Below are 14329 nucleotides of genomic sequence, written 5' to 3'. Positions count from 1 at the left end.
TGAGCTGGTGGCTGGATTCCACACATCTCTCCTGTGGCGTGTCCCTTATGGTGCCCGACTGGACGGTGGTGTCCACGGATGCCAGTCTTTCCGGCTGGGGGGCAGTGGGCCAAGGGAAGTCGGTTCAGGGTCTGTGGTCAGAGTCGCAGACCCGGTGGTCTATCAACCGGCTGGAGACCAGAGCGGTCCTTCTGGCGCTGCATGCCTTTCTACCCCTAGTACGCGGACGGGCGGTCCGGGTATTGTCGGACAACGCTACCACCGTGGCTTACATCAATCGCCAGGGCGGGACAAGAAGTCCTCTAGTGGCGGAGGAGGCGCGGCTCTTGATGCTCTGGGCAGAGCGGCATCTCAGCCATCTCGCTGCGTCCCACATCGCAGGAGTCGACAACGTACAGGCGGATTTTCTCAGCCGTCACCGCCTGGATCCCGGAGAGTGGGAGCTGGCGGACGAGGCGTTTCTCTTCATCTGCAAGACTTGGGGAACGCCCCACATGGATCTGATGGCCACGTGGCACAACGCAAAGGCTCCGAGATTTTACAGTCGACGTCGCGAAAGGGGCGCAGAGGGAGTCGATGCGTTGGTGCTTCCCTGGGCGGCGGGAGTGCTTCTGTATGTGTTCCCACCGTGGCCCATGATCGGCAAGATTCTGCGGCGCATAGAATTGCACCGGTCCAACGTGATCATGGTGGCGCCGGAGTGGCCGCGCCATCCCTGGTTTGCGGACTTAGTCCAGTTGTCGGTGGCTGCACCCCTTCGACTTCAGGGGTTCGCGGGGCTTCTTCGGCAGGGCCCCGTCTGTTTGGAGGATGCGGATCACTTCTGTCTCGCGGCATGGCTTTTGAGAGGTATCGCTTGAAAAGAAAAGGCTACTCTGATGCGGTCGTTGCTACGTTGCTGAGATCCAGAAAGCAGTCTACATCCCTAGCTTATGTTCGGGTCTGGGTCGTCTTTGAGGAATGGTGCGTGGAGCGGGGTCTGGATCCCACTTCCGCTTCTATTTCCGATATTTTGGCGTTTCTCCAGGCGGGGCTCGCCAAAGGCTTAGTGTGCAATTCCCTTCGGGTTCAAGGTGCGGCGCTTGGGTGTTTGCGAGGTAAGGTCCGGGGAGTCTCTCTGGCTCTTCACCCGGATATCTCCCGTTTTCTTCGGGGGGCTAAACACCTCCGTCCTCCTTTGCGCCTCCCTTGCCCGTCTTGGAACCTCAACTGGGTGCTCTCTGCCTTATGTTCCGCGCCGTTTGAGCCCCTGAAACGTTCTACGCTCAAGGATCTCACGTTAAAAACTGTATTCCTGGTGGCGATTGCGTCGGCCCGTCGTGTTTCGGAATTACAGGCATTGTCCTGTAGGGAGCCCTTCTTGCGCATCTCCGATTCCGGGGTTTCCTTGCGGACGGTTCCTTCCTTTCTTCCTAAGGTCGTGTCGCCTTTCCATTTGAATCAATCGATTGAACTCCCCGCTTTCGCGGTTGGGGAGTCTTCGGACCCGAAAACGAGAGACTTGAGAAAGCTAGATGTGCGGAGGTCCCTTCTTCGCTATCTTGAGGTTACCAACCCGTTTCGGGTGACGGATCATCTGTTTGTGTTGACTTCGGGCCCAAAGAAAGGTTCTGTGGCGTCCCGCACAACCATTGCCCGTTGGCTCAAGGAAGCCATTGGTTCCGCGTACATTCTGTGCGGAAAATCGCCGCCGGTGGGTCTTCGGGCTCATTCGACGCGGTCTCACGCTGCGTCTTGGGCGGAATCTACTCAGGTGTCGCCTCAAGAGATTTGCAGGGCGGCTACCTGGAAGTCGTTGCATACCTTCATTAAACATTACCGGTTGGATGTTCAAGCTCCTGAAGCTGGGGGTTTTGGAGAGAGGGTACTCCGAGCGGGACTCTCTGCTTCCCACCCTTGGTAAGTTAGCTCTGGTACATCCCAGGTGTCCTGGACTGATCCTGGTACGTACAGGGAAAGGAAAATTAGTTTCTTACCTGATAATTTTCGTTCCTGTAGTACCAAGGATCAGTCCAGGATCCCGCCCACAGTGCTGCGCTATAGTAACGGAGAGTCCGCTCATTATTGTTTTCAGTGCGCTGACCCCTTGTTTATTCGTTCTCCCGGTTGGAGAGTCTGGTTCCTGTAGGGGTGTTGGAATTTTTTTCCGTTTAAATAGCAAGTTTGTATGGTTAGCTATGGTTGCCTTATGGCTTTTCTACTTTGACATTACGTATGACTGAGGGGCTGTGACTGGCACAGGGGCATATATGCTCCGCCCACAAGTTTTAGTCTGTCTCCATCTACTGGTGCAGAGTCACAACCCAGGTGTCCTGGACTGATCCTTGGTACAACAGGAACGAAAATTATCAGGTAAGAAACTAATTTTCCTTTGAGCAGCCCAGATAAAGCTCAGATCTGAATCCAATAGAAAATCTAGGGCAGGACTTGCAGTCCATGGATGATCCCCCAGCAAACGTCGGACAGCATGAGCTCTTCTGCCAAGAAGAATGGGCAAAAACTACACCATCTTGCTGTGGAAAGTTGGTAGACGTTGATCCTAAATGACTCGTGTCTGTGACCTTGAGCAAGTCACTTCACCCTTCATTGCCTTAAGGTACAAACTGAGGCCTGGACTCATCATTTCGCTATAATTATAGCAAAATGATTGCGGGGCAATAGTGAGCAGGTAGCTGCATCGCGGTGGTGTGTTTTTTGTCCGCCACAATTGCAGCAATGCTGCACACTATCTCCCCCGTAGCGCCATTGAAATAGCTGTAGCTATTTTCGGTGCTAATGCAGGCGATTAATACATGATATATTATCGCCCGCAGCTCTACGGGCCTCTAAATTTCCTTAACCCTGCCCAAACTCCTCCCCTTCCCTTAATTTGAATTTCCAAATCACGATGCGCTGTTTATCGCGTGTGTTATGGCGCTATTGCATGTTATACCGCCATAACGGCCCATTGCAATTTGATGAATGACCCTGTTAGATTGGAGTCCTCTGGGGACAGAGAAATACCCACAGTACCTGATTGTAATCTGCTTTGAAGTGTCTGAAAGTTGGAATATAAAATAAATAAAAATACTGCTGCAAAAGGGGCTTCTACCAAGTATTGAGTCGAAGGGTATTAAGACACATGCAATCCAGACTTTTTGTGGTCAATATTCAGCCGTTTACCTGGATAATTCTCAAGTTATCTAAATAAATGGCGGTGTTTTGAATATTGGGGCATTTATCCAGCTAGATTGTAGCTGGATATATCATTATCCAGCGAAAATCTAGCTTAATAAAGAAGCTTTCTAGGCTGGCTTAAGATAGCCAGCTAACTTAGCTGATTTTCATTTGTATCTGGCTAAATTAGCTGGGTAGTTTTAGGCATACCTTAAAGCAGGTTTAAAGTTATCCAGGCATGTGTGGCTGGATACATTGTAGCTTAACCAGATACTTTTAAATATATCTGGTTAAGTAGCAGCAAAAGAAAAGAGTGTAAAAAAAAAAAAAAAAGGTTTGGGCCTTTAGGCCTGATCCTGAGCCGCGCCCCCCCCCCCCCCCCCCACATAATTGGAGCCATAATCACCTGGCCTCCCCTCCCATCTTTCAATTTTAAATTAATGCACTGGAGGGATACCACTCTGAGCCTGGACCCTTCACTTCCTTCTCCATTGTTGGCACAAAATAGGGATTCCCTGAACGTACCTGGATCAGTCCAGACTCCTGGGTTTATTCACCCCTGCCAGCAGATGGAGACAGGGAAGGTTTCACTTTCGCTTGATAAACCCTGGAGTTGTGGTGATTGTTTGTTTGTTATTGGTTATAACTGTCATTTTGGTTGATTTTTCTGTACCCACTTTGGGCTGGTGGTAAAGTGGAAATTGAAACAAATATAAATTAATCTAGATTTAGATTAGCTGTATATAATTAAAACTCATGATGACTCATTATGGATTTAGTGAAATGTAAACCTGGTTGATGACTCCCCAGGACTGGGTTTCTGAAGCCCTGTAATAAACTATATTGCTCACCTGACACTCTGTGAGCTATACTCCTGTTATGCATTAGTCCTCACTTGAGGAAGTAGCAGTGCTTCCAAAAGATGACTTCATCTCGCGCTGACCTACAGTGAATATTATAAGGGAAGATAATCCATACCTAATAGACTTGAATATCTGCTCCAGATATGACTAATACTTCATTTAAGGCGGCATGTGTAATTTAGGATCCGATAGGCTCTGGAGGAAACCCCCAGAAGTCTTAAGGGTACAAGTTGAGGGGCAGTTAGTTTCCCTCCTCCCAAAGAAATGATCAGTGGGAGGAAGTCCCCCAAACCTCCAGAAATCATGGGGAGGAGAGTTTCTGCTCCCCCCCCCCCCCCCCCCAAAATCAGAGGGTGCAGAGCCTTTGCACAGGTCTTACTCTCTCCCCTTACCTCCAGGTCCTGTCCGCTAAAGCAAGAATGTCCCCAAGACAAACTTGGGGCCTATTGCACCAGCACATGCATTCTCCACACCTGCTATATAACATGGGCTTTCTGTTATCAGAGCAACCCAGGCTAGGGGTTGGAGCACCACAGGACCTGCTGTGAGTGAATATGCGCCAGGGCCAAAAACTCTGCATTTGAGAGACATTCTCGCTGCAGCGGAGGTGGGACCTAGAAGAAGAAAAGAGTTTTGTAGGCTTAGATGGGCAGCAGCATTGGCAATGCTCTGGCGCCTATCAAAATTTGGCACCAGATGCAGCTGTCTATGCCTAAATCCAGGCCTGACTTCATTTCTTGATCTTAATTTGTCCTTACTTTCTGGATGGCATGTACACCTGATTTGTAAAAGTCTACTGTCAAGGTCATTAACCAGCTGTTTTACAAGAATCTTGATACACATTGGAGTTTGGGAAACAGAATTGGACGATCAGCCTCTACCTGGTTTACTTCCTTCTGAAATGGGGGTACTGCTAAGCATCAAGAAGTTGCAAACTTTCATTTAAGGAATGAATAGAAATTTTAAAAATAAGTTACAGATTTATTTTTGTTATTGACTGCATTCTATTGAAACAGTTTGTTACTGCTGCTTTATGCATTTTTTTGTAGGGTTTTCATGGTATAATTTCCTGATGTTGCATACTTCCTCTGATGGTCGTTTTGTGCATTGTAGGTAACGGCAATTGCCTTAATGAAGAAGGAGGATTTCTCTGCTTTAAGAAACCTCCTGAAAAATGAATTTAAACCTCTTAGCCGGCTCTTACTGTTGCTTGGCTGGACTCACTGCCAGAGCTTAGAATCTGCAAAATTCTTATTATGCACTCTTCATCAAGATAAGGTAAGTATGATAGAAGGCATTTTCCGTAAGTTGCTGTAAGGCCTTTCAGATAGCTGTATATTTTATGCCAGAGCTGTGTGCTGCATGTCAGTCTCTATGCACACTCCAGTCCATTTAAAAACTTTTCAATATTACCAGACTGATACGTCTGTCTTTCCTGTTATACCTCTTTATCTCCACCTCCTTCCATACTTAGCCTTCAGCATTGTGTCAGTAGCCTGAGAATAAGCTGTGCCACTAGTGCGACCCTCGCTCACCAACCTTGCTCAGCATGTGGCAACATTTTCTTTTTAGCCTCTGTTTGCTTGAAAGTACCTATGTATTTTCAGTAGAAGAATTATTCAGTATATATATTCTAAAGAATTGGTCCCCAACCTGGATCCATGAGACTACTTGAGAGGTTCACTGGAAAGAAATACATGAAAGTTTAGCTGGGGACAGTGTTATAGATTCACTCTGTGTGTGGTAAGATACAAGGACAGTATCCGCCAGGCAGCTTCCCTGGCAAGATCCACTACCGCAGACACAAAACTGGTGTCTTGCAGGCACCTCCCTGCTACCCAAAACACGAAGCCAGTATCCAGCAGGTTTCCTTCCTGATGTGAACTGCTACTCAAAAGCACTTTCACACTTGCACCATGAGTTAGCACAACTGTAGATGCCAGGATAAGCAGTGGTTTTATTAGTAATGCTAAATTATGCTCCAGAAAGCACTACAGTAAAAGCAATATACAAGTGTAGCAAAGACGATAGCTGCAATAATGTAGTACAAACTTTTCTTACAATTAGGAGGGTGGCTGAAATTTCAGGATTCTTTCCCTGTGTCCCTTTCCCTCCCATGTCTCCGTTAGCTATATCCTTTTCTTCTGTACATCTGAATGCTTGTTTTGAGAAATGCATCAAATTTTCCAAAACATGGTTCAGGGAGAGAACTAACTCCCTCACCTGAGAGTCTTTGCATATGTTTACTTCTTTCTTTGCCACTTGTTTTTTATAATCACTTTATTTTGATTTTATTTTGTCATTAACCTCTTTCAAAAAAAATGGTCACTGATTTAACGATCCACTTCAAACCAACTTTTCACACAAAAAAAAGTTTCCACCAAAAAATTTTTAAAGAGCATAAGGTGATGTTTCATAAAATGTCAGGGCACCATCCCAGTATCCCTTGTTATTTTTAATCATGAACACCACCATCCACCCTATATACCTTTTTATTATTTTTATCAAAAAAACTTTTTTTTATATATCCAGAATTTATTTTTAAAAATGTGAAAAGTTCAAAGAAAAGGAACAGTTCACCAATTTATCTTTTAGAACTCAAAAGCCATCGAGATGGCACTTTTGCAATATTATTGTCTCTGAATGTTACTTAGCTTTAGATCCTGAGACTCCCATTCAGCAATGGCTCAGGATCTAAAGCTAAGTAACATTCAGAGAAAATGAATGTTACTAACTGCTCTGTTATCTTACTCTAATTCTCTACCCAGTTATATGAACCTTGTTGTAATGTAACTTTACGAACTCTTTGCACTTGTTAATGTTCCATTTCTGTGTTCACACCCCCTGTTATATGTAAACCGGCATGATGTGATTTTTTAATCTCGAATGCCGGTATAGAAAAACTCTAAATAAATAAATAAATAACTGCCGCATGTCCAGCAGAGGCGGGGAAGAGAGGGACTGATCACAGCCCTCGAGCCATATAGCACACTGCTGTACATCAGGAGCGTGTGGGGAAGAGAGGAGCCGATTTTGGCTGTCAGAATGTTTATCAGCCTCCGCTACATGCTGAGGAAAGCAGAAAAAAGCTGGGTTATCACAGCAGTGAGAAATATTTCCCTATTGCCATATATAGGAAGGAAGAGATGAAAGCCAGGGATCAAGGAGGAGGGGGGAAGAGACAATGGCCAGGTGTGGATATGATATTAAACACACCTGGCGACACACAGACAGATCTCAAAAACAATTTTTCCTTTGAAAAGCAGGCTGTTTTGCTTGTTCCAAATTGTTGACTCGTTTTGTGTGTTTGGTTATAATCATAAAAAAAAAATATATAAAAAATCAGCTAAATGATGAGGGGGTCAGATTTTAAGGAGGGTAATTTTGAAACTATCCCTCTTAATCCCTGGAAGTGGTCTCTTATGATTCCTGGCGACCTCTCTCCTTCCCATCCCAGTCTCTGGTGGTCCTCTCTGCACTGATAAGCTGCCACCCACTCTTACACCCTTAACCAGCTCAATCATGGGTTCCTGTCTCCCTCCTTATCCTCCTCTTCTTCTATCATTCCGGTCTCATTTCTTTTTCCCTCCGTCTATATATATATATACAAGCCGTAAAGCCCGTTAAAACGGGCTACATCCCTCTGTCTCTCACCTCCCCCTCATTCTCTCTCCCCTCACTCTTCACCACCCCCCTCCCCCACTCCTCTCCACCCTCCCTCTCCTCTCACTCAGTCCCCCCTCTCCCTCACTCCCTCCTCTCCCTCCCTCCCTCCCACTCAGTCCCCCCTCTCCCTCCCTCCCACTCACTCAGTCCCCCCTCTCCCTCCCACTCACTCAGTCCCCCTCTCCCTCCCTCCCACTCAGTCCCTCCCTTCACCCACCTCCATTTCCTCCCGGCGCCGTAAGCGCGACTTCCCGCAACCCTCACCCGGCTCCATTAACTCCTCCCGCTCCTGCCGGCAGATCTCGGGGGGGGGGTGTCACTCCCGCGCGCGCGGCAGTGACCCCCCCGAGATCTGCCGGCAGATCTGGGGAGGAGAAGTAGCGGCACCGCGCGCGCTGCTTCTCCTCCCGCTCCTGCCGGCAGATCTCGGGGGGGGGGGGGGGCGCGGGAGTGACACCCCCCCTCCCGAGATCTGCCGGCAGATCTGGGGAGGAGAAGTAGCGGCACCGCGCGCGCTGCTTCTCCTCCCGCTCCTGCCGGCAGATCTCGGGGGGGGGGGGGGCGCGGGAGTGACACACCCCCCCCCCGAGATCTGCCGGCAGATCTGGGGAGGAGAAGCAGCGGCACCGCGCGCGCGCGGCGCCGCTGCTTCTCCTCCCGCTCCTGCGGCCCCACCGCCATTTTTTTTTTCTGACCGACGTCCTTGCCCGCACATGCGCAGTAGAGCTGTGCTCTACTGCGCATTTGCGGGCCGTCGGTCACAGGCCATTTATAAGGTAGATATAGGCTTTTTGAAAATTGTCATTCCCTGCCACTAAGGGCAAAAGTACCTATACAATGAACAGCATGCATACGTTTGCTCTTGGGGGGGGGGGGGGGGGGGAGAGGAGCAAGGTTAGGGTGGGGGAGGGAAAGTACATGCAGGGATTTAATTTTGAAATCCTTATGCATACTTGCACCAGTGCATTTTGCACCCGCTTTCCCATGCTGATCTCAGCTTTCAAAGGAAACCTCTGCAGGGAATTTCCCTTTTAAAATCCAATTACAGCTATCAGTGCTGATTTTCTGTCAGTTCACACCAGGTCGCTGGCCTGGAACCGTTTTAAGCTTTCTTTCCTCCATTGCAGCTGGGGTGAAAAGTGGAAGCTGCTGCTGGTCCCGACCTGCAATTATGCAGGCAATTCTTAGTTTTGGGAATTGCCCTTGCCATGTATTCATTTTAGATCAGTAAGCATTACTTAGTTTGAAATGTTATAAAATATGAATAATTCTGGCTTGCATATCATTTCTTTTGTTATGGCAAACAAAAATGAAAGAGAACGGGGGTGGGGGGCTGAAAAGGGGTCTGCGTTCCCTGTTGGGAACCTCTGTTCTACAGCTTATTTTTACAATCAAGTCATAAATGCAACTGTTTTAGTCATAAACAAGCTAAGTGGGCAAAGAAGGAATATCAAATATTTATAAATGAAAATAAATGTTATAGTGTGCGTGTTTTGATTTGTACATTTTAATCAGGATCTATGCAGCGATTCCGTGTTAAAGGACTTTTGCGATGGTCTTTTGGCTCAAGTTGAGTTGCTGGAGTGGTGCATAAAACAAAACAGGTAACATTTTTTAAAGCACTATATTTATATTACATTTCTGCAATATTCTTTCACAGTCCTTGAGGTCTGATGTCTGAATTCTCATTTGTCAGCACCCCCTGATTAGTTACTGGTGACTTACACCAGTCATCGGTTTACTTGTTTCTGTATTTGTTCATATGCTTTATCCTCTTCCATTCCTCCTCATATACCACAAGCCCATAAGAATCATTGAGATACAGAGCTTTGAGAAATCTTCCAGGGTTTGACTGAATTAACTTTCCATGCATCATTTGTGCCCCAGTGTGCAATAAAGGTAACCTCCTCCTCCTCCATAGCTTCAGTTGAACTGTTTGGTCCACAGTCCCGCCTAATGCTCAGGTTTTGGTTGAAATGGATTCTTGAGAAGTATATAGTCCTCTGCTTCATCTGGTGGAATACTGAGCGTATTTTAACTGAAATAGAGTTGTGTATAAAGAATTGAACCTCCACCAGTTCAACGAAGTGGGGAAAATGGGGAGGCTCGATTGCCATCCACAGATATGGGAGAGGCATCAGAGCTAGGGAGCCCAGAATCCCAAGTAGGAAATAAACCATAGACAACCATTCTGGCTGTCTATGGTTTATTTCTAACATTACCCATCTCTTTATCTTACTGATGCACAAGTTTCAGTAATACTGTGAGGCAAGATTTTTTTTAAAGAAAAATTAATAGTAGTAATGTAATCTGTAATATGTGTGCAAAGTAGTTATTTTTATTTCCAAATTATTGTTGGTTGAAGAGAAACATACAGTGATTTATTTATTTATTTATTTAACATTTTTTTTTATACCGACCTTCATAGTAATAACCATATCGGATCGGTTTACATAGAACAAGGGTATAACTGAGGCAATAAATAAAATAGTAATTAACAAGAGAAGAATAAGGCAAAGTTACATTTAACAAGGAGTAAAAACTTGGGAAGCTTAAAGCTGGAAGAAAGGAAGGCAGAAGGAATTATAACATAATACAAAAGGAATTTAAGTTATTTATTTATTTATTTAAAGTTTCTTTTATACCGATGACCGTTTACACATCGCATCGGTTTACAGTTAAAAAGGAACAAATGGGCAGAACCCTTACATATAACATTGAAAAAACAGGTTAACTTTTGGGCAGGGCCCTTACATGTAACTGAGAACAAGGTGGTTAAAAGTGGGATAGGGTATAGAGCTGACTATGCCGCGAGCGTCCGTGATATCAATAAATAGATACAGCAAAATCAGTAAAATCACAACTATTTACAAAAGCTAATTACATAATTAGCCGAGTCAAAGTACAAAATCGATGGGCATGAGACATATTCCGAGAAATAGATTCCTAGTCATGTAGCAAATTCTTAGTTACTCAATTTTTAGTTAAACAGTGGGGGTTTATGTAATGGCAGGTGATGTGTGGTAAGCTTGCTGGAAGAGCCATGTTTTCAGTTTTTTCTTGAAAGTGGGTGTGTATGTTTCCAGGCGTATATCGGGAGGCAGGGAGTTTCATATGGAGGGGCCAGCGAGAGAGAAAGCTCTGCTTATGGTAGATGATAATTTGAAAGATTTGATGGGTTGGGCACGTAGGGTTCCTTGGAGGGCTGTACGTGTGGGTCTATTCGAGGTACGGGGGAGGAGTGGGGGGTTAATCCAATTGAGGTTAGAGTTCAACAGACTTTTGTGGATGATGGAAAGGGCTTTATAGAGAATTAAAGATTATCTACAATTCTCTATCTACAGATTAAAGCATAATATGCTTTAATCTGTGATTGTTCATCGTTCAAAAAGGATAGTGGACCTCTATCCTCTACGTCCATGAGAACTAAAATATGATTAGAGATTGTCTGGGGGGTCATCGAATGCTTGATGAAATAGCCACGTCTTGAGTTTTTTTCTGAAAGTGGTTAGGCAAGGTTCTAATCGGAGACCTGAAGGAATGTTGTTCCATATAGCTGGTCCTGCTATTGAAAAAGCTCTGTCTTTGTAGAGGAAAGGCGTGAGGCTTTGGTGGGGGGGAAATTCAATGTGCCTTTGTGAATCTCTCTAATTGGTCTGTTGGAAGAGTGTAATTTGAAGGGGATTTCAATGTCAAGATGGAGTTGATGATGGATAGATTTGTGTATTATGGTGATTGATTTGTAGAGGAATCTAAAATTTACTGGTAACCAATGTAGTTTTCTGAGGATGGGTGAAATGTGATCACCGCGGATGGTGTTGGTTAGTAATCTCGCTGCCGCATTTTGTATCATCTGCAGTGGTTTGGTGGTCGATTTGGGGAGGCCGAGGAGAAGGGCACTGCAGTAATCTATCTTAGCAAATAGTAGTGCTTGGAGGACTGTCCTAAAGTCTTGGAAGAAAAGAAGTGGTTTGAGTCGTTTCAAAACCTGGAGTCTATGAAAGCAGTCTTTGGATGTAGTGTTGACCATTTTCTTTAGGTTTAGTCTATTATCCAGCAGTACCCCTAGATCTCTCACATGTTTGTGGTGATGGATTTTCTGTTTTAGTATCGCTGTTTCTAAGAGGGAGCTTTTGCGGCATCTACATAGTTTGGATTGCCATTCTGCACTTTATTTTCTGCATCACCTGACCAATCTTCCAGCGCTAAATGAAGATCAAGTCGTCAAGCTGCTTCAGAAGGCCCCAGCCAGCAGACAAGAGGCACCTGGTAAGTACTGGGGGCACTGTCTACTCTGTCTCAAGAATTGATTTCAAGAGACTTGTCACATTGTGATTTCAAATCTTTTTATTTTAAGTTTTCAGTTAGTCAATATATTTAATCATGTGTGTAATGAATGCAAATTATGTACAAGACTGATATCTTAACTTTTCTTAAAGCACTTGTAATCCTCTTATTTCAGCATTTTGCAGCTGGTGTTGACATCTTGAAAGATTTCTAATGCCGTAGTTGGCATTTAATTTTAAAATTCTGGCATATGTTGGCTGAGAGAGTGAGTGCCGGGGAAAGAGGAAATAGATGTGCTACCCGCTAGTTGGGTCTGTGATGTTACAGCAGACTGAAAGCTGTCAAGCTTATTCCATGGCACTAGAAATCTTTCTTCAGGTCTCTTCTTACCATCAACAAAAATCATTGCTGTAGGATATTCAGATGTTAATGAGCACCACATACTTAGTATCTGCAGAAAAGGGGTTCCCACATGTTAAGAAATCCTGGTGGTGTGCAAATTTTGCCACAAAATATATTGCCTTGCAATATTTTATTTTGCATAATTAAAGAAGAAATGATGTGAATAAGTTTTCCTGTAAAAAGTAATTGGAAGAATATTATGAACATGGCTTGTTCATTTTGCTCAGTGGGATAGAAAGACCATGGACCTGTATGCTCCTTCATGAGGCAACTTTTAAGCAGATTCATTTAATAATCATTTCACTGTTTTCAATTAGCTGTAATAAAGACAATCCAGTAGTTGTTTTAACTGTCCAGACAGTTTCAGGACAGCGGATTTTCAAAATGGATACTAGTGAAAATAACTGATACAGTATTGGCATTGATAGTGGTTTATACCTCATGCAAAATCCAGTATCATTCTTGAAGATTAGCTCAGTTTCCGAGAATTTTTCACAATCCCCAAATATTCTTGCATTCATTGATACTGACTATTTGAGGCTTCATAGTGATGGATGGTACCCTGGAACTCCGAACACCACTCTCTTCCCCCAGTCATTTAGGATTCACTTCTACTATTCTGTCTTGGCATACTTAATTGGAATTTGTTCCAGTGCCACACTGATAGCTTAGGACATTGAAGGCCATAGACAGAGGCACCATAGCAGCATGGTCCCTACTCACTGAACTTTTTCCCCTTAGGCCCAGTCATCATTTTGCCACTTTCCCAGACTGCAGATGGGTCTCTCATGAAATCCTAATTGAGGCAACATAATTCTGTATTCGTATAGGGGTCAAATTCCTAGCGTTTTCCTCCCCATTGTGATGACAGCAAAGTTGATACTATTCCTGTAATTTGGAGAGCAGGTGGGGTGTAACGCTTGTACGCTGTTGAGGTTAGTTTGCCAACAGGATCTACTCAAATCACAGTGCTGATACCTTAATTGAAGTGTTACCAAATTCTGCTATGCAGTGTTGTGTGAGGTTGCATTGCATCCCATTAACTGTAGATCGCAGAATGGTGGTGGTGGGGAAGGGGGGCAGGAAAGCTTGAATGAAATATTACATGTTAAAAATTAAAATCTTCACAAGGTTTCAGTTAATTGGATTATTCAACTTATTTTTTTAATGTAATTTTTATTGACAAAAAAAAAGCTATCATAGTATGACAACAACAGTTAGGTCAATACAGTTATCCAATGAGAAAACCTTATGATCCCTACCCCCTCCCCTTCCTGTCTCTTCCCTTAAATACACTATATGTTATCTATACAGATTAATTGTTACAATAGGTATAAAAATATTATCCAGACCAAAAGTTGGCTGGTGTAAACAACTATGTGGATCTCTTCTCTGCACGTGTGTTGTTAAACCCATACATGCCGTGAACATGACTCTTGGTGTTATTTCTCTTAAACTTTTAGAAAATAAAACTTAGCTCATCCAGATGAAGATTGAGCAATTAGCCAATTAAAGAAAGGTTTCCAAGTTTGTTGAAATGCAGGCAATTTGTCTCGTCTGATTGCGGTGAGGTATGCCATCTGGTATCTCGAATGAAGTCTGTGGATTACTTTTGAAAGAGATGGAGGGTTAGGAAGTTTTCATACTTTAGCTAGTTCACAGCGGGCTGCTATAAATACTTGTGAGGTGAATGATTTTGTTGATTTATCCATAAGAGTCAATAAGACATGAACAGGCTTCATCGGTGGGTCCACACCAGTCACTTCCTTCAGCCACCCTCTGACCATGTCCCAGAAAGGGGCCACCAAAGGGCAAGTCCACCATACGTGGATATATGAACCCGCTTGACCACATTGTCGCCAGCATTTATCAGATACATGAGGGTAGATAGCATGTACTTTAACTGGAGTCATATGCCACCTATATAGTAATTTATAACAATACTCTTGAATTGT

At 44.4% G+C, this 14329-nt stretch overlaps 1 protein-coding gene across 2 annotated transcripts in view; it reads left to right on the top strand.

Annotated features, from left to right (window-relative positions):
• The window catches only part of ZFYVE26 (zinc finger FYVE-type containing 26), a 269914-nt gene that overhangs the window by 33816 nt on the left and 221769 nt on the right, over positions 1 to 14329 (top strand). For both annotated transcript variants that reach the window (XM_029598857.1, XM_029598858.1), the window contains exons 6-8: positions 5133 to 5297; positions 9201 to 9289; positions 11794 to 11954. In XM_029598857.1, coding sequence (XP_029454717.1) covers positions 5133 to 5297; positions 9201 to 9289; positions 11794 to 11954 — 415 coding nt within the window. The remainder of the gene's footprint in view (positions 1 to 5132; positions 5298 to 9200; positions 9290 to 11793; positions 11955 to 14329) is intronic.

This window comes from Rhinatrema bivittatum, chromosome 4 (genome assembly GCF_901001135.1).
Source record: "Rhinatrema bivittatum chromosome 4, aRhiBiv1.1, whole genome shotgun sequence".
NCBI lineage: Eukaryota > Metazoa > Chordata > Amphibia > Gymnophiona > Rhinatrematidae > Rhinatrema > Rhinatrema bivittatum.
This window is presented reverse-complemented; position numbering and strand designations above follow the sequence as displayed.